The sequence below is a fragment of the Girardinichthys multiradiatus genome, chromosome 7, assembly GCF_021462225.1.
Source record: "Girardinichthys multiradiatus isolate DD_20200921_A chromosome 7, DD_fGirMul_XY1, whole genome shotgun sequence".
NCBI classification, from domain to species: Eukaryota; Metazoa; Chordata; class Actinopteri; order Cyprinodontiformes; family Goodeidae; genus Girardinichthys; species Girardinichthys multiradiatus.
In genome coordinates this window covers 41,304,462-41,330,002 of record NC_061800.1, presented here as the reverse complement: position 1 = coordinate 41,330,002, position 25,541 = coordinate 41,304,462, and the positions used below count along the sequence as shown (strand labels likewise).

The following is a 25,541-nucleotide window of genomic DNA, read 5'->3' as shown; positions in this document are numbered from 1 at the left end:
CTGAACCTTGGCATAAGCGTAACCTGTTCACCCTCCAACACAAGTACCTCCATTCTGAACTCCTCATTATCCCTCACAGATCTCTCAAACCTTACCAGAGAAACGTCTGTGCCGAACACTCAGACTCCAAATTCCTCAACCCCCCCTGGCGGTTAGATTACTCCAACATAGTAAGGTTCTCATCATATTCCATTAATCACGTTTAGTGTAGTGTTTTGATTTATTTAGTCCATGTTAACTATAGCATTTCGATATGGAGTTTAAACGAAAATTCAGAATGAAAGACTCGCCTCCACCTTCCAATTTCTTCTCTGTGTGTCTCCCAGCCTTCCAATCAGCATCCTGTCCATCTGATTCTCCATCCAATCACCTTCCGATGCCTTGCTTTTAAAGGACCTTCAGCTGACCTCATCCCTCCTCCACCATCTTCCTTCACATCTACTCCTGGCTTCCTCGCTCCCTGGCCGCCAATCCACCACCAGTGTCGGATCAGGGGGAAGACATATTTAAATCTAAGCCTTACAAATGATCATCTTAGCTCATGTCATTCTCAGCATTCATGTCTTCCTCCCAGGTCCGAGTGCCAAAGAAATAACCATGTAATTTCTCATCATTAAAACGTTTCTAATTGCCATCCCTTTCTTTGTGAGTCTTTTCAGATTGAATTACCTGTTTTTTTCTTTCTTTGTACAGTTGGCGATTTACCAGTTCCTGCACATTTACCATTTACCATTGTTTAAGAAAATAAATCTTCTTTATAAACCTGTTTCTTCTGAGTGTTTCATCTGCATGTGGGTCAGAACTATCTCGAGGATAATGACACAGTGAACATCAAAGATGAGTTTTCTGATTCCAGTCTGAACCAATAAATTGATCATGCATAAAAATGTGGTATTAAGGATTTTTGATGTTACAAATCAAAAGAAACCTTCAAATTTCAGTTATAGTCTGGTGAATAAATGTGATTAACTGTAAACTGTAACTTTTCATAGTTAAGACTCGAATAATTCATTCTGCTTTCTTTTGACTCAGAAGTTTGTTTTGATTCTGCTTTTCTTTACTTTTTATTTTAAAATTACATTTTGAAACTTATAATATTCTTCTTAATAATCAATGGAAAACCAGTGACTTTATAGCAATAAACCCTTATAAATACTGACCAGGTTTTTGCCTGTTTGCATGATTTCTTTAAAACACTCCTGTTGTATTTAGCATGAGTATTTTCCTGTCTTAATCACAAGTAAAGCCTTGTTGAAGTTAACATGAATTAGCCTCATAAAATACTATGACGTATTTAAATGTCATTTGTTAGAAGTGAACAAAATAAATTTATAGCAGAGATACACCACAAGTGATGAAGTTCTGACACATTTCTAGGTATTAATTTGTTTATGCTAAACACATTGTTGCTCAAGAACGTCTAGTACTGTATTTTGTGGACAAAGATATTGCAATTATGTCAATAGCTATTACCATCTCTTTCTGGGTGCCATTTCTTGTTCAGTTTGCTTCAGATTAGCTCATGGCTTTCCTGCTCATCATGCATTCTCCACTTATTACTACATTGCAGCATACTATTGATACATGGTAATTAACTTGATGTTAACTTGTCAGCTCTCATTCTCTTTGTTTGTGTCTCTCAGAATGATATTAATAACAATGTTTGTCCACAAATGTATTACAAATCTAAATCATTTTTACAGATGTATAAAACCCTAATTTCTCAGCACCGCTGCTTAATCAACATATTATAAGCCATTTTGGGCTGTCTGTCCACTAAGAGGACATGCCCAATTTGTGGCACACCACCGATCGATAAATTAAATTGTAGGAACACCATGTAAATGAACTATGTTTACTTTGTGAAAGTATCGGAAAGAGATGGAAAATACAGCATGCCTGGTTTAATCAAACCCGTCGTCCTTTAAGTGTTACAGATAACATTGGTGTTAATGTGCAGCTGACGCCAAGATGGGCACAATTAACTCTTTGAGAGAAATGCAAAGGAAAACCAGAAGACACTAACAGACATCAAGAGTAACAGGAAATCTGACAATCTGGCCAACAGGCATTATTTAACAACCTGAGAACAGTTTATGGTCCATATTGTAATTTTTGAATCTAATGAAGTAAGCTTTACTAATTTTAAGTGCATATTTCTGCTAAAGCAGGGGTCCCCAACTAAACCACAAAGAGATCCACTTCCTTCATCGTCCAAACACTTTGAGGTCCGGACATTTTAAATAAACTGACAAAAATATGTCCTTTTATTAGTATTTAACCTTTAATGAACACTAGAGTTGTTTTGCAACTACTGATCAATTATTTATATGCCCATTAAATCATCAGCTAAACGGAAAAGTGTGATCCACTAGATGTACCAATATTAAACGCACTTTGAATGGCACAGTCGAGCTAGGTCAGAACATTTTGGTATAATAAGTCTGCTCTTGTGCTTGTGGCAGGCAGGGCGATTTGCTTGACCTTTTCTTTAAGTTGTTGTCTTTCTTTTCCATCTAAATGTGTTTCTGCCACAGCTTGCATGCATTCTTTGATCATTTCCCAGTGTCTTTTGAAGCTGCAGCTTAAGAATCGCTGAAATGTAACCTTAACATTATGTAATATCTAAGGAAAACATGACCTGTTGTCTTAGGGGGGCTGCTCTGGACTAGAGGCTGACATTTTTTCGGGAATCCCGTGGGACGAGAGACAGCATCAGTAAAGATCACATGATTGGGACGGTACAGGATAAAAAATGAACGGGAGCTAACCAATAGGAGGGAAAACAAACTAGGATCAATTGTCCTTGGAAATGTAAAACTGAGACTTTGTTATAAACTTTAAGAAAAAAAAAACTTGGATCGACGCCGCCATTGTGTAGTTTTTTTTTCCAAGAAGCCGATACTATAATGCGAGTCAAACGAACCACACGACCCACAAGCCAACAGTGCTGATCGATGTTTTCCACCTGCGTTCAGAATGGAGGGAACAAACGCAGGTGGAGAACTGGACGTGGTAAAATTGGATTAGCAACGTAAAGTCAGCAGTAAGGACTTATCTATTAAACTCATAGAGCTGACAGGAAAGTCGCAAATATGACCGAACTTCAGGAGAGTTGAATGTAGCGGTTTTAACACGCAGTCTGCTGCTTGTAAAACGTGATTAGTTGTAATCAAGTTCACCAGTGATTAAGGGACACTTGTAAGACAGATTCTGGATTAAATCAGTCCTGCATCTCTTCATTCATCAAACGAAAAATACCATCACGTGTCAAGTCTCATCTGAACAACAAACTTGCTGCATGTGCAGTAAAGATTTAAGAGCCTTTGCCACAGTAGAGGGGAAAGGTACGGAGCCCGGGAAAGGTACGGAGCCCGGGAGGGGACATGGGGGAATTTTAGAGACAAAAACACACTGGACCATTGTTACACAGCTTTAAAGGACTCATATCATGCTGTTACCAGGGCTGCTCTGGGTTTTTCGTATCATTCTCTTATCCACCTCATCCCAACCTACAGACAGAAACTAAGAGCTTCCAAACCCAAGGTTCACACTGTTAAGAAGTGGACTGAGGAATCAAAGCAGATGCTACAGGCCTGCTTTGAATGCACAGACTGGACTGTTTTTGAAACCTCAGCCACTGACTTAAACCAACTAACTGATGTGGTGACATCATACATCAGTTTCTGTGAGGACATGTGTGTGCAGACCAAGACCTTCTGCACCTTTGGGAACAACAAGCCATGGTTTACTCCACATCTCAGGAATCTGCTCAGGGAAAAGGAAGAAGCTCACAGCAGTGGAGATTGGGCGCAGTACAGGCAGGCCAGGAACAGACTAACAAAAGAGATCAAAGCAGCTAAGAGAAGCTACAGTGAGAAGCTGAAGAACAGCCTTTCTACTGGTGACACTTCAGCTGTATGGACTGGTCTGAGAAACCTGACTGCCTACAAGAGCCCCTCCACCCATCCTGAACGGAGTCGTCTCCTGGCTAACCGTCTGAATGGCTTCTACTGCAGATATGACAAGAAGCCATACACACCTCAAATCATCGCCTCTACATCCCATTCAGGAACAATTTCCTCCCATAAATCAACCTACCCCCCACCATCAGATCCTCTGCCTGCACTAAAGATCTCCAAGGAAGAGGTAAACAGGCTCTTTCAGCGCATGAAAACAAAGAAAGCTGGAGGACCTGATAACGTCTCCCCATCATGCCTGAAAGCCTGCGCACATCAACTCGCTCCGATCTTCACAAGGATCTTCAACAAGTCACTGGAGAAATGTGAGGTCCCCTCCTGCCTCAAACAATCCACCATCATCCCGGTTCCCAAGAAACCCACCATCGTAGGATTAAATGACTACAGGCCTGTAGCCCTGACGTCTGTGGTCATAAAATCCTTTGAGCGGCTGGTGTTGAAGCACCTGAAAGACATCACAGGCCCCCTGATGGACCCCCTGCAGTTTGCTTACCGAGCAAACAGGTCGGCAGATGATGCTGTTAACTTAGGTCTACACTTCATTCTGCAACACCTCAACCACCCAGGGACGTACGCCAGGATCCTGTTTGTAGACTTCAGCTCGGCCTTCAACACCATCATAACAGACATCCTCCACCAGAAGCTCACCCAGCTCAACGTTCCAGCCTCCACCTGTCAGTGGATCAACAGCTTCCTGACGGACCGACAACAGTAGGTGAGACTGGGGAGCATCTTCTCCCGATCCAGATCAATAAGTACTGGTGCCCCCCAGGGATGTTTTCTATCCCCACTCCTCTTCTCTCTGTACACAAATGACTGCACCTCATCGGACTCGTCCGTGAAACTCCTTAAGTTTGCAGACGACACCACTGTCATTGGACTGATCCAGGACAGTGATGAGTCTGCATACAGACAGCAGGTGGATCGGCTGGTACACTGGTGCAGTCAGAACTACATGGAACTCAACCCAGTCAAGACTGTGGAAATGGTGGTGGACTTTCGGAGAACACCACCTCCATACACCCCACTCACCATCCTCAACAACACTGTATTGGCCGTGGACCACTTCAGGTTCTTAGGAACCACCATCTCTGAGGACCTGAGATGGTCTTCACACATAGACACTGTTCGAAAGAAGGCCCAGCAGAGACTGTACTTCCTGAGGCAACTCAAGAAGTTCAACCTTCCACAGGAGCTGTTGGTCATCTTCTACACTGCCATCATTCAGTCTGTCCTGTCTTCATCCATCTCAGTGTGGTTTGGTTCATCCACAAAACAGGACAGGTCCAGACTGCAACGAACAATCAGGACTGCAGAGAGAATAATCAGGGCCGGCCTTCCCTCCATCCAGGACTTATACAAGTCTAGGGTCAAGAAAAGAGCTGCTAAAATCTCTGCAGACCCCACACACCCTGCACATAAACTGTTCAGAGTTTTACCTTCAGGCTGCCGCTACAGAGCACTGTTTACTAAAACCAGCCGCCACAGAGACAGTTTCTTCCCCCAGGCTGTTTCTCTGATGAACATTTAATAGAGTACCAAACAACAGCATACAGATGTTGCAAATGCACCTTTTCTATTAGATATGTGCATATTGTACATTGTAAATTGTAAATTTGTATATTCTGTAATGCAAAAACAGAACAAAAGAACAAAGTGTACCGGAGTCAAATTCCTTGTTTGTATGTACGAACTTGGCAATAAAGCTGATCCTGATTCTGATTTTTTTTTCCTTTCTCGTCCCCACGCAGTACTTCTGCATTCGCTCGCAAAAGTTGTTAATCACCTTGAGAAAGCTGTGCATTTTGGAACAGCAGCACATTTGACAAACTGTTCATAAAATAAACAGCACTGATATGTCATTGATATGGTTTATTTGTCATATGCAGGTTAACATGGAGTCAACAATGCGATTAAATGCTTAGGATTAGAAGAACCGTTCAAATCACGATAAAAACAAAAGCACTAATGGCGTGCAAAAAAAGTACACATCATGCAGCAGCAATAAGCAAATAAAGTGTCACAGATGTGGTTTCGTGCAGTATTATTGTCCAGAGTTCAGTAGTTTGACAGCTTGTGGATAAAAACTGTCTTTAAGTCTGATTGAAGATCATTTTATTTAAGGCCGATTTCAAAATAAAACTCAATAAATCTCAAAAACGGATCTCCCACAAAGTATTGCGAGATAACGCAAAGACTATTGCGTGAGAACGCAAAAGAAAAAAAAATTCCCCCATGTCCCCTTGCGGACTCCGTAGAAAGGCTTCATCAAGGGAAGATATTAAATAAATATGTTGTGAAATAGAAAAAAATTGAATGAACCTTTAAATGTACAATTTATTTTAATACATCATTAAATATTAAGTGTACCACTAATTACGTCATGTCGTCTTTAAAATTATACTTAATTATTCAGTGGCACATTTAATTGCATAATAGTCCATTTCATGATATAATGGTACATTTATTCTATCTGATGATGTATTAAATAAATAAATGGTACCTTTAATTTAATGGCACATTTAATGTTACATTTCTTTCATGTTACATTTACTTCACTTATGGGACATTCACAACATTTATTTATTTAATGATGATTTTATTGTATTAATTTTGTCCAGTTTGACCCTCCATTCTTGATGCCTGTATAGGAGGTCATGTCAGAATTTGAATCAGGTGTTCTGGAGCAGACAAACATCTAAAACTTGCAGGGAAGGGGTCCCTGAGGACCAGGGCTGTGAACCATTGAGCTACAGTTTCTAAATTATGAAGGTAATGCCTTTTTGGCCTTTTGTTCAACAAGTACAGTTCTCTTACTAGGTGCATTTCTCTCTCATTTCAGCAACTTGAAACATAAAAGTGATGTCATTGTTCAAAGGAAACAATCACTTAATAAATGAGTAAAATACAACTATGTACATTTTGTTTATTCAACTGAGATAGGCATGGTCTGTTTCCTTGTTTGATATTTTATTATTTCTTCATTATTATTCTTTTTACTTTAACTGGCCTTTACTACAGCTAAAAACAGGGATCTAACTGGTCCTTCAAAGAAAGAAATTGCCAAAAGACTAAACGAATGGGAGAGTCACAGGAGTGGGAGTCGTTCTAAATGGGAGCGGGATGGGAGTGGGAGTCAATTTACCAGGAGTGGGATGGGACAGGATTTTTTTTTATGCTGGCCTGGGATTGGGATGGGACAAGACATTTTTCTGTGGGAGCGGGATGGGACAGGAGAAAAAATCCACTCCCGTGTCACTCTCTACTCTGGACCTGCAAGACCAAAACAACAAACTGTCAAACAACAAAGGCATCATTATATTTATTCCACCATAAGAAAACAAATGAATACCCATAGCACCGTTTTTCTAGGGTATTTGTGGCATTAGTGGCATTTGTTTATTAGCAACTGGATAGAGAGAGGGGGAAGACATGCATTAAATGATCCGAGGCCAGAAAACCTGGGCCAGCTGTGTCAAGGACTGTAGCATTCGCAGATGGTGCACCTGCTCTACCACTGAGTTTCTGGCACCCCCAGTTATGCACAGATACATGTTCTGGGTGTCTGTTTTTATTATGTACAGTACTTTCTTGCTGCCTTTGCACTGTTTTAGAATCTTTTTAAGTATTCCCAGTTGTATTGTTTAATTTGTTGCATAAGACTTGATGTATCCCTTTTCATCTATCTAGCTGTGAACCTAATTTTACTGATCTGAAGGTGTGTGAATTGCATTAAGAATAAATCCTTATCCCACGATTTGAGGGTGTTTGTTTTGTTTTGGGTTTTCTGATTATGATTGTTCTCCAAGTTGTGTTTTGTTTCTTGTCTGATTATAGTTTGTTTGTTCATTCCTTAGGTTTAGTTTCATAATGATTCTTGTGTTTTGTTCGTAAAGCATTCTAGTTTATGTTCTGTAAGCGTTCCCTTGGGTTAGATTGTATCATCGTTTTTCTGTTATATTTTCACTCCCTGCCACAGTCAGCTTGTAATCAGATTCACTCAGTCCACCTGCACTTTGACAATCAGTCTCTTTCCCTCTTTAGTTAGTGAGGCTCAGATTGAGACTGAGCCGCTTCCAACACCTCAGTTTCATCATTAAATGGGCAAGATTTACCACGAATCACTCATCGAACCAAACTTTTGACTCTAATCCTTTCTGGTAATCACGGGAAGGAGATTTCTTTTTTTGTGTTCCCCATCGCCTTGAACTCCATTGTTTTAGGTTTCCCTTGGCTTAAAAAGCACAACCCTCACATTAACTGGGCAGAAAGCCGAGTTGAATCCTGGTCCTCTAACTGTCTTTCCTCTTGCCTGCAATCAGCAGTCGCCTCTCTACCATCGGATTCAACTCCAGCAGAATGTGAGATTTCCGATCTCTCTAATGTTCCTTCAGAGGACCACGATCTAAGGTTAGTTTTTAGTAAAACTAAGGCCTTATCATTGCCTCCGCATAGACCCTATGAGTGTGCAATCGATTTGCTTCCCGGTGCCCCCCTACCTTCCAGTAGGCTTTATAACATCTCATGACCAGAGAGAAAAGTCATGGAAGACTATATTAAAGAGTCACTGGTAACAGGTTTAATTCGCCCCTCTTCATCTCCACGCAGAGCAGGTTTTTTCTTTGTGGGTAAAAAGGATGGTTCTCTCCGTCCTTGTATCAACTATAGGGGACTTGACCAAATCACAGTAAAAAATAAATATCCTCTCCCACTCCTTTCCTCGGCTTTTGAACCTGTTAATGGTTCAACTATATTCAGTAAATTAGATCTCCGTAACGCCTACCACTTAGTTAGGATCTGCCAGGGGGACGAGTGGAAGACAGCCTTTAAAACCCCATTAGGCAATTTTGGATATCTGGTCATGCCTTTTGGACTGAGTAACGCACCAGCGGTTTTTCAATCTCTAATCAATGATGTTCTTAGGGATTTTTTGAATGTTTTTGTCTACCTTGATGACATCTTGATCTACTCTAAGGACATTGAAGAGCACATCCCGTCCGTTTAGTCCTCCAGAGATTATTGGAGAATCGACTGTTTGTGAAAGCTGAACAATGTGAGTTCCATAAAACATCTGTCACATTTTTGGGATACATCCTGGAGGGTGGACAGGTTCGCTCAGACCCTGAGAAGATCAAGGCTGGACTGGAGTGGCCTGTCCCGGACTCCCGCAAGCTGCTACAACGGTTTCTTGGATTTGCGAACCTTTATCGTAGGTTCATTAAGAACTTTAGCTTAATAGCTGTCCCACTCACCGCCTTGACCTCCACTAACGATGTGTTCACCTGGACAGGGGTTAGCAGAACCATCTCACTCATTTCCAGGCGATTTTGGTGGCCATCCCTTCACAAGGATGTCACGGAATATGTGCAGGCTTGCTTGGTCTGTGCCAGGCAAAAATCGGGTAACCAACATCCTTATGGGTTACTCCAACCTCTCAGTACTCCCAAATGCCCTTGGTCACACATAGCCCTAGATTGTGTAACTGGTTTGCCCATATTCAAAGGAAATACGGTCATCTTTACTATTGTGGACCGCTTTTCTAAGTCCTGCCACCTTGTACCCCTAAAAAGACTTCCATCTGCTTTCCAAACTGCTCAGCTGTTAGTTCAGCATGTTTTTCGCCTTCATGACCTACCTCAAGACATTTTGTCAGATGGTGGCCCCCAATGTATTTCTCATGTTTGGAAACAGTTTTGTTTGGCCCTAGGAGCCAAGGCCTCCCTGACATCAGGTTACCACCCCCAATCTAATGGACAGACCGAACGCATGAACCAGCAGAAGGAGTCCATGCTCAGATGCATGACAGCTACTGAACCTCTTGACTGGTGTGTTTATCTCCCCTGGGTAGAATATGCAATCAACTCACAAATTTCATCTGCTATCGGCCTCTCACCATTTGGTGACCAGCCACCTCTGTTTCCCGCAGATGAAAAGGACATAGCTGTTGCTTCCGTTTGTCACCACATACGCCGTTGTAAACGGATCTGGGGTAATGCTACCAGAGCTCTCCTTCGCACAGCAGACCAGAACAAGAAATACGCTGACCGCAGGCGGCGGCCTGACTCCTGCCTACTGTCCTGGCCAAAGAGTTTGGTTGTCCTCTCGGGACATTCCGTTGAAGGCTATGTCCAAAAAACTGTCTCCTCGCTTCATTGGTCCCTACATTATTGACTCTGTAATCAGTCCTTCTGCCCTTCGTCTTCGACTGCCTTCCAGCCTACGTATTCATCCTGTGTTTCACGTGTCTCAGGTCAAACCTTTCATTTCCAGTACTTCTGGCAAGAGTAGATCTGGTCTGAACTGGACATTTCATGGACAACAAACTGATTTAGGACACACATAGTAAAACAGACACTAAACAGGATGACCTATTTGAATTTTTCCACTATCAGTATTAACGAAAATGTTTAGCATTTTTTCATATAAGATGTAATAAAAGATTGTTGAAGAAAAACTGTGGCAAACTTTTCTTGTCAACAAATCAACTCTGGTTAAGACATAAACCCACTTTGGAGGATAAATTATAATTGATATACAGTACATAGCTTACAAAAGACAAAACTGTGAAAACCTTGAGTTGATTCATTCAGATCTACATACACAGATCTATCAACCCTAGAGTTTAACCTTACCTGCTCTGTAAAGAAAAAGCTTTTACTAATTTTAGTGGACAACTAAATGTCAAATCCACCCTTATTATTATTATTTTTAACCCTTTAAGCAACACTGTTGTACTTAAGTATTTGCAGCCTGAGGAGAAAACAGAGAAAGCTTGCATAAAAATTTTTTTAATTATTTTTCTTTTCTTCTTTTTGCGAACAATTTAAACAACAACAGCACCACCTGTACCCCACTTGTTTCCCATTATTTTATGGCTTCCCACTGCTATAACTCAAGCATCGAAAGTAACTCGACAGAGGAAAGAATTAAATAAATTCACCTTTAGGTTTTCTCTTCAGAGTAACTTATTTTGGAAGGTGAAGAGTGAATGCTAAAACTTATACTTTTTAATAACAAGTTACAGTTGAACTAAACAGTGTTAGCAGGCACGTTCTGTTGTGTACAAGCTGAAGTTAGCCTGTGATTTGTAACTATAGAAAGAGCTTTCATTTATTTAACTGTGGAATAAGAGGGTCAAATCAGTTGATAGCTTCATTGTTGTGTTTTTCCCTTGAAGCAGCTCTGAACTGTTGCTTGAACAGCCTTATGAGTTTATCAGCTGAATGGTTGTTGGACAGCATTTCTACTGTGAATAGACCAAGGAGAGGACTGTATTGATAACCACCCCAATATTATTTTAGATTAAAAAAATAGTGTCAAACATTTTGTGTTAGGTTCGTCCAGAAAAATAAGTGTTTTGGCCGCTGTCATTTTAAAGATGTTAGTAAAAGTTTGTGGGTAGGTCTTGAAAGGTCAACTAGGCTTCTTCACATTACCCAACTCAAACAAAAAATGGGTCATTGGTTTGCACTCTGTGCTGCTATGTGCTGCAAAAGTGTTGAACCAGCATAAGTCTAAATATATAAACGTAACCTTTGGATGTTAATATCTTCAAAATTACGCTTACACAAACAAACAGAATATAAACCTCTGACTAAATCTCATTTGTTGAATTGGAAGAAAGTCGTCCCAGGGTGGAGGTGATTGATATCCGACACCAGCTAGCATCTGCAGTCCTGCTAGCTATGGTAGATGTTGGTAAATGAGAGATTTCTTACCTATTTTCATCAGGTCTACCTTGTTTTACAGAACAATAATTTTTAAGAGTTGCTTCCAACTCAACAAATAAACTAATAATTATTAAACTGGCGAGATTAATAAGTGAGATCGATGGAGTTTATTCAAACTGATCGAACATTGAATCTTCCTCTTACATTAAAATCACATCATTTCCAATCGACCAAACAGCCTAGACATTAACATTGTACCACATTACATGGCAACTGCATCTGCACTGTAATACTGATAAATAAAAGGCAAAGCGAGTTTATTTGTACAGCCCCCTCATTCAAAGTGCTCACATAAATAACAGGCAGTCACCTGATAAATCAAAGGCTCAAGGAAACGTCCAATAAAAGCATAAAAACATGACAGAAAATCATGTAAACGAAAGAACTGTTTACATTTTTAAGAAACTAAAAAATTAAGACATGGCTGCAGTAAACAGTCATGTTTTCAGTCCTGATTTACAATAATTTCTGCTTATTCAAAAGAGTAGACATTGTCCTGTTATTTAACATTGCAATAACCCACAATGTTTTTCCTCTGTCATAATTTCACATGCAAATCTGAAGTTGGAAGAGCTGCATTTGCTCTTTTGCACTGTTATCCTTGCATAAGTTTAACTTAAAAGTGTAACATCAAGTTTTATTCAAAGTTGAAATAATTTAATAAAACTGAAGGCTTACTCCGCTAAATGCTGCATTGCCTTTATCTCCAAAGCAGGATTCCAAAATATAAAACGACCTAGCTTAAAGCAACCGAATGAAGCCTTAACTGTATCCAATATACAGTATATGTAACTGAACTTCTTCCACCTTAAGGTTGCCTCTAAAACTCAGCTTAAATCTTCTCGACGAAATCGTCTCCAAAATCGATAATTTTCCTCAGGGCGCTCAGGATCAGAATATCAACATCATCGTTCAGGTCGATTTCTTCGCTGTAGTTCTTCACAGGAAAGATGCAGTTCATTGGGATTCCCACTGCTGCACTGAAGTCTTTCATCTGAACAATAAAACCAGTCACAGTCTGCAACGTTTTTGTGTTATATCTCTGAACAAATGAACTGAAACTCACCTTTTTTCTCAGGTGCTTGCTCTTGTACACATTCTTCAGGTTTTTCTGAGTTTCGCCACAGGCTTCATCGATGTGCGTCATCATGGCCATTTGAGGAATTCCTGCAAGAAAAGAAACTCTCCCAAGTAAATAATTCCTGTGTTTTTATCAGTTTGAAAGGTTAAAGTGAGAGACAGTAAATGCAGATAAAGTCTCCTTCAGGTTGGAGCCAGAGACACTGATGTTGGACCTCATTTTAGATCTGTTCTGTTGGTATGTAGTCCAGATGGGACCATTCTCTGTAAACTCACCCAGGTCACTGGCTGTTTCTCTGATCTTACTCATCTTCTCCAGAACTGATGATTTAATCTGTGGAGCGTTGGCAGACATCACACAGACCAGCACATGAACTCTGTCATCAGCAGAGGGGGTCGGGTTGTAGCCTGGATCATCTTGAGTTAGTGGAGAAACTGGGCTGAACTGGAAAAGAGCAAAAAACACAGCATGAACTGTGTTTCAAACAAACATAACTCTGATCTTTAAATCAGGGGGTACATTAATTCATTGATTTGTGGTTTTAGCAGGTGTTGCACCTTGTGGCCCTCCTTAACATTTCCTCTCAAAGCCAGCTTGATGTCATCAGCATGAACTCCACGGCTGTCCCCATCTTCCAGACCCATGATGTCATTGAAGACCACAGGATAAAAAGTCTTGGAGCTTCCTCGTCCTTTCATTAATTTATGAGTTTCATACTGAAACAAAGAGGAAAAAAAATGTTGATTAGAGAAAATTCTTGTTACTGATGCATTCATTTTTTCTGATTGATTCATTAAATGTTTTTTATTTGTCCCTGGTCCAGCACACTTGAACCAACCGACTAAAATTCCTCCTCAGTATGCAGTCAAATGGTACAGAGTCCTGCTCATGACCTAATTATTTGATTCAGGTGTATTGAAGAAGAGACATCTACATGTTGCAGGCTACCGGCCCTCCAGGACTGGAGTTTGACACCTGTGCATTAAAGTCAGAATACCAGAACCAACATACATAAAACAGAAGGAAGGTCAGAGCTGATGTTTATCTGAGGAGAAAGACTTTATGAACACAGAAACCTGAACATGATCCAGATTCAGTGTTCAAACAACAGCTGAGAGGATCCAGTCTGACCTGCTCTGGTTCTGTAATACAGTATTTAAAGTTTTTTATTTATAATGCAGCAGCATTGACTCGGTTCTGGAAGATGAACAGTAGCATATGTAATGGAAAAATTCACTTTTACCAGGCCAGAGACCAAACTAAGAGAAGTCTATTGTAACAGCTTCAATGTAATTTCCATGAAAACAGGACTTCCTTTGGAAGGACGGAGGTAAGGCCTGTTGTAATTCTTCCCCAGACATGTTGACAGAACTCAAATAATGGAGTGGCCTCCTCTTAGACTACACAAGCCTGCTGCCCTGAACTCTGACATGAATTAATGTTGAAGCAGCTGCATATTAGGAGGGGGAGTGAATACTTTTCATCAAGCTGAGCAGAGTATCGGGTCATAAACCGAGGATTTTAAGCAAGGCACTAAACTTTTCGTTAACACATCTTAGTTTTCTTACCTTTTTAGTGAAGCTTTTGTCAGAGGTGGTCGCACTGGCCAAAGCAGGAATCGTCATCCGACCTCGAACAACGTTACTGACAGAGTTGATGAAACTGGACTTCCCAGCTCCGACGGGTCCATACAGGAGGACTCGAAGGTACCGGATGTCATTGTTTTCAGGCTTGTATTCCTGCACATACTGAAGATTCATCTGTTTTTCTCTGAGAACGTAAAGTACATCAGTTGGTAAGTTGGGTCGTAAAATGAACAGGACACAACAGAAAATATTCTGTCCAACAGGATCCAGACTCAGAACTAAAGACCAGAAGAAGAATTAAATAAAACAAACATTCATATCAGTTAGATGAAGTGTATTTCTTAAAGTGTCACTAACATTTAAAGATTTAAACAGTTTGAGTGTTAACTGATGAATAAGAAGCTAAACTAAACTGTCAGAGTAAGAGAACTTGGTTCTCCTGCAGCCACATCATCTGTTTTCAGACCTGCTCAGAACCCCTCTTACTGTTACTCCCGATGCAGGTTTTTGTTTAGGAGTGTTTTGTTTTGTTTCTTTATTTAGTTGATCAGGACAGTACACATTAATAAACAATCATATACAAATTGTACACAAATTGTAAATGTGCTAGATTGTAGCAAAACAGCAAATTTTCATCAGTGTTTGGTTCTGATTCTGTAGCCTCTTATCTTTAGGAAGGTTCCTGACTAAGAGACACGTTCCGAACAAATCTCATCAGCAGCTGTGATCAGAACTGGTTCATAAAAAGATCTTCAGGGAGATCATTTTATGAATAAATTTCATATTCATTCTGTTCCTGTTTGCCTATAGCATAAATAATGAGTCCAAACACCACTGTTAAAATACCTGTTTTTTATAATGTAAATGAGACCACCTTTTCACCTTTAACCTGAAAAATTCAACTGAAAAACAAAAATGCAAACAACAAAATTGCTGCAACAATCTGGTTATATACCACATACTTTCATTTTTTCACTCAGTGATCCGTTTCCTATTATTATGAACTTTTAATCCCTCCCAGTAATATGTTTCTTAACTAAACTATTTGAAATGGTTTCGCCCTTTGTGAGGATGGTCCATCTGTAATGAATTTAAAAAGTAATCAGCTGTTTGAGTTTTACATCTTTTTGTTTCAGACTCAGCTTCATAGTTTAGTCACAGCCATTTCCTCCCCGATCCACTTCCTTCCTCCATTTCTTCTCAACTCACTATAGCTTTGGGCCAAACTCCGACCAGAACCCAGCTAACCTAGCAAAACTTCCCACAAAGAGCCCACTCAGAGCTTTTAACTCCTTCAGTGCTTGTTTTGTTCCAGTGAGCTCTAAAGCCCCAATTTAACATTTGAGCAGAGTGACGAACAAACAGCAGTAAACAGACTGTTATTGACGAGCTTCTGTAAACTCACCCCCAGCATAGTTCTCTCCACGGTTCATCCAGAGCTGAACAGAAACATTAATTATTATTCTGCAAAGATGACTGAAACATTTTCTGAAACAAAATGTAATCACTCACTTGGAGACTCAGCTGCCTGAGCTTAATCAAAGAAAAAAACATTGATTAAAGTGGTCCAGAACGATTTGTTTTCAATCAAATCTTTTTCACACAAACAAGATTTAAAATCTTTACTTTCCTTTGAATTAGTTTCAGCAACATCAGCAGAAGATAATAAATTTGCTGCATTAGGCAGGGTTGAGTTTGACTTTAACTTACCAGGATGCTCCGTGTTTCTCTGAGGTTCATCTTTTAAAAAAAGGAAAAGAAATAGAGAAAAAAATTATCATGCTCATTGTAGGGTAAATGGGCTGTTCAAAAAAATATGTTGCTGATTTGTTTCTACAGGGTTTGCTGGTGAATAAATTCCTCAGTTGAGACTAAAACAGAAACTTTTGCTTAGAATCTGCTGAAAAAATTAGATGCTTTCTGCTCATAATAAAAATGCTATCAAAGGTTGTTTTCCTGTAGGTATGTAGCAAAGTCATCTGAAGGAAAATGCACTCACCAAATAGTTCCTTAAATCGTTGGAACATCTTGCTGTTGTTGCTCTGCTGCAAAATGAATCAACAGCAACTGTCTCCTCTCTTAAATAAGGACTGCTGCTCTGATCAACCACATGACTTCTGATAAAGCCTTTACTTTCCCTTTCACTTTCTGTGTTCTGCGGTGATTCGTTTTTCCACATAGTGAAATTATAGCACAGCAAGGGATACCTTTCCATTTTGTTGAACAAACCTAAATAATCTAGCCAAAAAAAATTCACCACCTGGATTTAACTGAGCAAATAGGTACGAGCCTCCTGTTGGATAATTACTAATTATCTTTCAGCTGGCAATAAGTTATTTAATGAGTGGCTTCTCATTTTTAAACAACCTTGTCGAAAAACACATCCTCTTGTAGTGGAAAAGATGTCAGTCTGTTTAAGAAGGGTCAAATCATTGGCATGCAATGGATAATAGGGAACCATCGTCTTCGAGGACATAATGTGGCTGGAAAAATATCCTGAAAGATCGTGATCAGTGATCACTTAAACGTTTGGCCAAATCAAATCGAAGAAAAACAACAGTAGAACCCGAATATGTTTAAAAACAAATTGGGTTTTCTTTACCTGTAAGCCATGATCAACGAAATTACAAGAAACAAAGGCTTGGAATATATCACTCTATATGTAATTATTCTATATAATATGTGTTTCACTTTCTGAGATGACTGGCACAAAATATTGCACTTTTATGCAATATGCTAATTTTTTGGGGATGTACCTGTATTCAAATATAGTTTAGATTATGTAAAGCTTGATAAATCCAATCAGTTAACACGCCTTTCTGTTTTTATATTTACACAAAACAGAGGTAGTTGTCTATGGACAAGGGCATCTAAAAAACTTGGTTAGTCAGGATGGGATTAATTTGGACTCCAGTGCTAAACCAAAGAACATGGATTTTATATTTCCCAAATTAAACATATTTGCAATTTTTTCAAATATATTCATACATGTTAAATGTGTTTGTCATATTACAACCATAACTGCAATTTATCTGGATTTTATGTACAAAGTGTTTTCGGCTTAGGCAGAAGGTTTCACACAACCAAATGGCACTGCAACCTTCAAAACCTCCACTGTCTAAAACACGCTTCACTCTGTGACACTCACTCGTCTATAGAACTGTGAAACTGCCAATCAGCAGTGAGCAAAGCAGACTTCAAGACTGCATATGCCAACCACCTGTCATTTTACATCCTGGCTCTCACGATGAACTGTATCTAGCCTGGAAACAATGTTACCCTGGCTGCACTTTTGACCAATCAGACATACGCCCCCGTTCCACGTACATCTAAGCAAGGTGGTGGAACAGGCTTGCTATTTTCCAACAAACTGAAATAGAACTGCCGCCTTTGTCTAAATAAATCACCTTTGGAAACCCTTCCATGCATCACCTCCATGGGCCAAATCCTCTGAAAACATGGCTTCTCATACCACTGCTACGCTGACGATACCCAGCTCTATATGTCATTCCTCCTGATGACCATGTGGTCTCAGTACAAATCTCGGACTGTCTCTCTGACATATCGTTGTGGATGAAAGCCCATCACCTCTGACCAAATCTTTAAAACTGAACTGATTGTCTTCCCAGCCAAACAGACTATACACTCTATCTGCATTGTTAAACGTAAGAAAGATGAGGTCATACCTAACTCAACATACCGCTCAGCTCCTACAATGCAACACCTTCCTAACTGGTCTCCCAGCCTGTGTTGTGAATCCTATACAGATGGTCCAGACTGCTCTTCAGTCAGCCTAAAAGATGGCACCCATCTGTTTGTTGAGATAGAGTGGCTACCCTTAGCCGTCCACATCAAATTCCAGTCATTAATGTTAGCCTTCAAAGTGTTTCATGAAACAGCTGCCATCCACTTGAATGCTCCTGCAAAGGCTTATGTCATGACTCAAGCCACATTCACACTGCAGGTCTTAATGCTCAATCCAATTGTTTTGTGAAATTTATTTTTTTGCGTGGTCATTCACATTTCCAAATATATATGACTTGTAGTGATCTCCTGTGTGAACTGCATTCATACAATTTAAGTGACCCACATGCGCAGTAGACGACGCAATGACGTCACATGTACCAAGCGTGCTTAGTGTTTGCAGAAGTAGATATGGATGGAAATGTGGCACAGTTGGAAGTTGCCCTGCAGCAAGAAGGTCCTGGGTTCGACTCCTGGCTGTTGCATTTTCTCCCCATTCACCAGGTACTCCGGCTTCCTCCCACAGTGCAAAGACATAACTGTTAGGTTAATTGGTCTCTCCAAATTGCCCTTAGGTGTGAATGAGTGTGTGCGTGGTTTGTCCTATTTGTCTCTGTGTTGCCCTGCGATGGATTGGCGACCTGTCCAGGGTCTACTCTGCCTCTAGCCCATAGACTGCTGGAAATAGGCACCAGCTCCCCCATGGCCCGCTAAGGAAGAAATAGTATAGAAGATGAATGAATGAATGTTGGACTGTATCTTGCGATTTTTAAGTTGTTTTCCAACCCGAGCCAGCATATTAACAGCGCAATATTTTTAAGAAAATCGAAAAGAAATGGAGTCACGTCTGCCATAGTTGTTATTTTTTTTCCTTGGTGCTCCTTGGTCTTCATGATACTGTTTGTTTTTTAATGTTCTCCAACAAACCTCTGAAACCTTCACAGAACAGAGACATTTAAAATGAAGTTAAATTTCAGACATGTGGAGTCTGTTTAGTAACGTAAACACTAACGTGTTGGTTCACTTTATAACATTCCCAAAAAAACAAAGTTTGCAGATCAAACACAAAAATACTTTTGAAAAGTTCAGAAAGTTTAAATTCTTTTGCAAGGCACTCTATTTTATTGCAGAGTGACACAAAGTAAAGCAGTCCCTGCAGTCTGGATAACTAATTTATGGCAGGGATTATGGCAGGGATTTATGAACACAGCCCATTAATTTTATTTTTTAATCTTCACTGTTTCCACTATTTGTGACCTGTCTAAAGGAAAACAAAATCACCATAGTTAACAGAAATAAAGGCTACAAAACATCAGTCTGTTAATCTATATAATTCACTTAGTGAGTTTAGTTACTGGAATAAATAGACTCTTTGAATATATTCTAATTTATTGAATGGGTATGTGTAGTGAGACATTTGTTATGAAGTCATAAACAGGCATGAAGTTATAACAGCTTTATTAAGTGTTTTAGCGTAATGAAGCTGTTATAACTCTCATTCACTCCACCAAATAAGGTTTCCGTTTAGGTTGAAATGCTTTTATTTCTACATTTGAGGCTCCATTAAAGAGACAAAACAATGACTCATTATACTACTAAGTGTAAACAAACTATATATTTAACAGTTAGAATACGCTTAACCAAACCCAATCTGTTTTTTAATGAATTATCCTTTTTACTGCCCATTGTTAAAAATCTTTCTCCAATCTAATCAGCTTGATGTTCTTCATAGATTTCCCTGCTTATCTGAATTCTGTGTTAAAGGTCATGTTTCAGAGGCAAAACTAGTTCATAGCTCTGCCTAAGGTGTGGTCTAAAATTAAAAATGCATTCTTGAACCAGATCCTGTTTTAGTTGTTTTGGGATCATTGGGAATAGTAATTGCTTTGAGAAAGCCACAAAAATATTTTGTCTCCTAAGGCCGTATTTCCCTAAGTAAATACATTTTTAATTACTGGGAAATTAAGGAAGAGTCCAGGGTTATTTCTTTGAACTTTAGTTAAATGCATAGAACAATAATGAAGGTTAGACCCTTTAAGCAGCCTTGCAGTGTGGACTTACAACAACCATCAATGTCCAGTGGATGGTCTGGATACCTCCTCAGATAGATGCACCCGAGGCGAACAGGGCAACACTGGTACTGTCAGCAGGAGGTGACACTGGTGCAGCAGAGGACTGGGACACAGCTGTCTTTAGTCCACCAACAGGGTCCAGGGAAGTTGCATCACCTTCTTTGTACAGTTCTAACATATCAATGTGACAGAAACAGCTCGGAGCAGTGAAATTAAAGGTGACAACAGTTTAATCTTTGCCGCTCACCTTCATGTCTATCATATATGGAGCATTGGAATGCACCTGAATATGAGCACAAAGCTCCAAACACTGAGAGAAATGAAAATAAAACAGAAGGTTTTCCAGTTCTTTTCAGTCTGCTGTGTTTTGTCTCACAGTGAAGAAGCAGAAATCAACAGTGTCAGGATCTGGAGTTTTGTGTGTGTGTGCTTTTTCTTTTGTTTACTATGTTCACTTCTCAGATGGTGCTGGAGTTATCAGGTGTGCTGGGTGACAGGTGTGACTAATCTGCTGATTGCTTGGAGGTGTACTTAAACAAGAGGCTGCCAGCACTTCAGCACCAGAGTCTTGCCTTCAGTAGTACAAGCTCAAGCCACAACTAATCCTTGCTTTATGCTCCTTTGCAGGTTGTTTTACCTGTACCTTTGGATAACTCTTGTTGATGCCTGATTTCGCTCTCAGCATTGTCTTGCGGTTTTGGATTTTCGACTTCTGGAAAAAGGTCTCCTATTTTGTGGGTTAAGATCCAAGATTCCTGTTTACTTTGTCTGGACAACAACCAGCTGGCAGCTTCCTGTTTCACCGTCATCTGAACCTTGGCATAAGCGTAACCTGTTCACCCTCCAACGCAAGTACCTCCATTCTGAACTCCTCATTATCCCTCACAGATCTCTCAAACCTTACCAGAGAAACGTCTGTGCCGAACACTCAGACTCCAAATTCCTCAACCCCCCCTGGCGGTTAGATTACTCCAACATAGTAAGGTTCTCATCATATTCCATTAATCACGTTTAGTGTAGTGTTTTGATTTATTTAGTCCATGTTAACTATAGCATTTCGATATGGAGTTTAAACGAAAATTCAGAATGAAAGACTCGCCTCCACCTTCCAATTTCTTCTCTGTGTGTCTCCCAGCCTTCCAATCAGCATCCTGTCCATCTGATTCTCCATCCAATCACCTTCCGACGCCTTGCTTTTAAAGGACCTTCAGCTGACCTCATCCCTCCTCCACCATCTTCCTTCACATCTACTCCTGGCTTCCTCGCTCCCTGGCCACCAATCCACCACCAGTGTCGGATCAGGGGGAAGACATATTTAAATCTAAGCCTTACAAATGATCATCTTAGCTCATGTCATTCTCAGCATTCATGTCTTCCTCCCAGGTCCGAGTGCCAAAGAAATAACCATGTAATTTCTCATCATTAAAACTTTTCTAATTGCCATCCCTTTCTTTGTGAGTCTTTTCAGATTGAATTACCTGTTTTTTTCTTTCTTTGTACAGTTGGCGATTTACCAGTTCCTGCACATTTACCATTTACCATTGTTTAAGAAAATAAATCTTCTTTATAAACCTGTTTCTTCTGAGTGTTTCATCTGCATGTGGGTCAGAACTATCTCGAGGATAATGACACAGTGAACATCAAAGATGAGTTTTCTGATTCCAGTCTGAACCAATAAATTGATCATGCATAAAAATGTGGTATTAAGGATTTTTGATGTTACAAATCAAAAGAAACCTTCAAATTTCAGTTATAGTCTGGTGAATAAATGTGATTAACTGTAAACTGTAACTTTTCATAGTTAAGACTCGAATAATTCATTCTGCTTTCTTTTGACTCAGAAGTTTGTTTTGATTCTGCTTTTCTTTACTTTTTATTTTAAAATTACATTTTGAAACTTATAATATTCTTCTTAATAATCAATGGAAAACCAGTGACTTTATAGCAATAAACCCTTATAAATACTGACCAGGTTTTTGCCTGTTTGCATGATTTCTTTAAAACACTCCTGTTGTATTTAGCATAAGTATTTTCCTGTCTTAATCACAAGTAAAGCCTTGTTGAAGTTAACATGAATTAGCCTCATAAAATACTATGACGTATTTAAATGTCATTTGTTAGAAGTGAACAAAATAAATTTATAGCAGAGATACACCACAAGTGATGAAGTTCTGACACATTTCTAGGTATTAATTTGTTTATGCTAAACACATTGTTGCTCAAGAACGCCTAGTACTGTATTTTGTGGACAAAGATATTGCAATTATGTCAATAGCTATTACCATCTCTTTCTGGGTGCCATTTCTTGTTCAGTTTGCTTCAAATTAGCTCATGGCTTTCCTGCTCATCATGCATTCTCCACTTATTACTACATTGCAGCATACTATTGATACATGGTAATTAACTTGATGTTAACTTGTCAGCTCTCATTCTCTTTGTTTGTGTCTCTCAGAATGATATTAATAACAATGTTTGTCCACAAATGTATTACAAATCTAAATCATTTTTACAGATGTATAAAACCCTAATTTCTCAGCACCGCTGCTTAATCAACATATTATAAGCCATTTTGGGCTGTGTCTGTCCACTAAGAGGACATGCCCAATTTGTGGCACACCACCGATCGATAAATTAAATTGTAGGAACACCATGTAAATGAACTATGTTTACTTTGTGAAAGTATCGGAAAGAGATGGAAAATACAGCATGCCTGGTTTAATCAAACCCGTCGTCCTTTAAGTGTTACAGATAACATTGGTGTTAATGTGCAGCTGACGCCAAGATGGGCACAATTAACTCTTTGAGAGAAATGCAAAGGAAAACCAGAAGACACTAACAGACATCAAGAGTAACAGGAAATCTGACAATCTGGCCAACAGGCATTATTTAACAACCTGAGAACAGTTTATGGTCCATATTGTAATTTTTGAATCTAATGAAGTAAGCTTTACTAATTTTAAGTGCATATTTCTGCTAAAGCAGGGGTCCCCAACTAAACCACAAAGAGATCCACTTCCTTCATCGTCCAAACACTTTGAGGTCCGGACATTTTAAATAAACTGACAAAAATATGTCCTTTTATTAGTATTTAACCTTTAATGAACACTAGAGTTGTTTTGCAACTACTGATCAATTATTTATATGCCCATTAAATCATCAGCTAAACGGAAAAGTGTGATCCACTAGATGTACCAATATTAAATGCACTTTGAATGGCACAGTTGAGCTAGGTCAGAACATTTTGGTATAATAAGTCTGCTCTTGTGCTTGTGGCAGGCAGGGCGATTTGCTTGACCTTTTCTTTAAGTTGTTGTCTTTCTTTTCCATCTAAATGTGTTTCTGCCACAGCTTGCATGCATTCTTTGATCATTTCCCAGTGTCTTTTGAAGCTGCAGCTTAAGAATCGCTGAAATGTAACCTTAACATTATGTAATATCTAAGGAAAACATGACCTGTTGTCTTAGGGGGGCTGCTCTGGACTAGAGGCTGACATTTTTTCGGGAATCCCGTGGGACGGGAGACAGCATCAGTAAAGATCACATGATTGGGACGGTACAGGATAAAAAATGAACGGGAGCTAACCAATAGGAGGGAAAACAAACTAGGATCAATTGTCCTTGGAAATGTAAAACTGAGACTTTGTTATAAACTTTAAGAAAAAAAAAAACTTGGATCGACGCCGCCATTGTGTAGTTTTTTTTTCCAAGAAGCCGATACTATAATGCGAGTCAAACGAACCACACGACCCACAAGCCAACAGTGCTGATCGATGTTTTCCACCTGCGTTCAGAATGGAGGGAACAAACGCAGGTGGAGAACTGGACGTGGTAAAATTGGATTAGCAACGTAAAGTCAGCAGTAAGGACTTATCTATTAAACTCATAGAGCTGACAGGAAAGTCGCAAATATGACCGAACTTCAGGAGAGTTGAATGTAGCGGTTTTAACACGCAGTCTGCTGCTTGTAAAACGTGATTAGTTGTAATCAAGTTCACCAGTGATTAAGGGACACTTGTAAGACAGATTCTGGATTAAATCAGTCCTGCATCTCTTCATTCATCAAACGAAAAATACCATCACGTGTCAAGTCTCATCTGAACAACAAACTTGCTGCATGTGCAGTAAAGATTTAAGAGCCTTTGCCACAGTAGAGGGGAAAGGTACGGAGCCCGGGAAAGGTACGGAGCCCGGGAGGGGACATGGGGGAATTTTAGAGACAAAAACACACTGGACCATTGTTACACAGCTTTAAAGGACTCATATCATGCTGTTACCAGGGCTGCTCTGGGTTTTTCGTATCATTCTCTTATCCACCTCATCCCAACCTACAGACAGAGACTAAGAGCTTCCAAACCCAAGGTTCACACTGTTAAGAAGTGGACTGAGGAATCAAAGCAGATGCTACAGGCCTGCTTTGAATGCACAGACTGGACTGTTTTTGAAACCTCAGCCACTGACTTAAACCAACTAACTGATGTGGTGACATCATACATCAGTTTCTGTGAGGACATGTGTGTGCAGACCAAGACCTTCTGCACCTTTGGGAACAACAAGCCAGGGTTTACTCCACACCTCAGGAATCTGCTCAGGGAAAAGGAAGAAGCTCACAGCAGTGGAGATTGAGCGTGGTACAGGCAGGCCAGGAACAAACTAACAAATGAGATCAAAGCAGCCAAGAGAAGCTACAGTGAGAAGCTGAAGAACAGCCTTTCTACTGGTGACACTTCAGCTGTATGGACTGGTCTGAGAAACCTGACTGCCTACAAGAGCCCCTCCACCCATCCTGAACGGAGTCGTCTCCTGGCTAACCGTCTGAATGGCTTCTACTGCAGATATGACAAGAAGCCATACACACCTCAAATCATCGCCTCTACATCCCATTCAGGAACAATTTCCTCCCATAAATCAACCTACCCCCCCACCATCAGATCCTCTGCCTGCACTAAAGATCTCCAAGGAAGAGGTAAACAGGCTCTTTCAGCGCATGAAAACAAAGAAAGCTGGAGGACCTGATAACGTCTCCCCATCATGCCTGAAAGCCTGCGCACATCAACTCGCTCCGATCTTCACAAGGATCTTCAACAAGTCACTGGAGAAATGTGAGGTCCCCTCCTGCCTCAAACAATCCACCATCATCCCGGTTCCCAAGAAACCCACCATCGTAGGATTAAATGACTACAGGCCTGTAGCCCTGACGTCTGTGGTCATAAAATCCTTTGAGCGGCTGGTGTTGAAGCACTTGAAAGACATCACAGGCCCCCTGCTGGACCCCCTGCAGTTTGCTTACCGAGCAAACAGGTCGGCAGATGATGCTGTTAACTTAGGTCTACACTTCATTCTGCAACACCT

General features: G+C 40.0%; 1 protein-coding gene and 1 long non-coding RNA gene across 2 annotated transcripts; one reads left to right on the top strand and one right to left on the bottom strand.

The window, feature by feature from the left end:
• Positions 1-11,802: 11,802 nt before the first annotated feature.
• Positions 11,803-16,445, bottom strand: LOC124870967 (interferon-induced protein 44-like). Its single transcript, XM_047369875.1, has 9 exons — positions 16,377-16,445; positions 16,088-16,117; positions 15,890-15,910; positions 15,783-15,816; positions 14,360-14,561; positions 13,349-13,507; positions 13,067-13,235; positions 12,777-12,877; positions 11,803-12,704 (listed from the first exon to the last, which is right to left on the bottom strand). Exons 1-9 carry the CDS (start codon positions 16,402-16,404, stop codon positions 12,543-12,545), a joined length of 906 nt encoding a protein of 301 aa, XP_047225831.1. The 5' UTR covers positions 16,405-16,445; the 3' UTR covers positions 11,803-12,542.
• LOC124870968 lies at positions 14,456-21,380 on the top strand. Its single transcript, XR_007038912.1, has 3 exons — positions 14,456-14,586; positions 20,821-21,172; positions 21,329-21,380. It is a non-coding gene; the product is annotated as an uncharacterized LOC124870968 (long non-coding RNA).
• Positions 21,381-25,541: the final 4,161 nt, after the last annotated feature.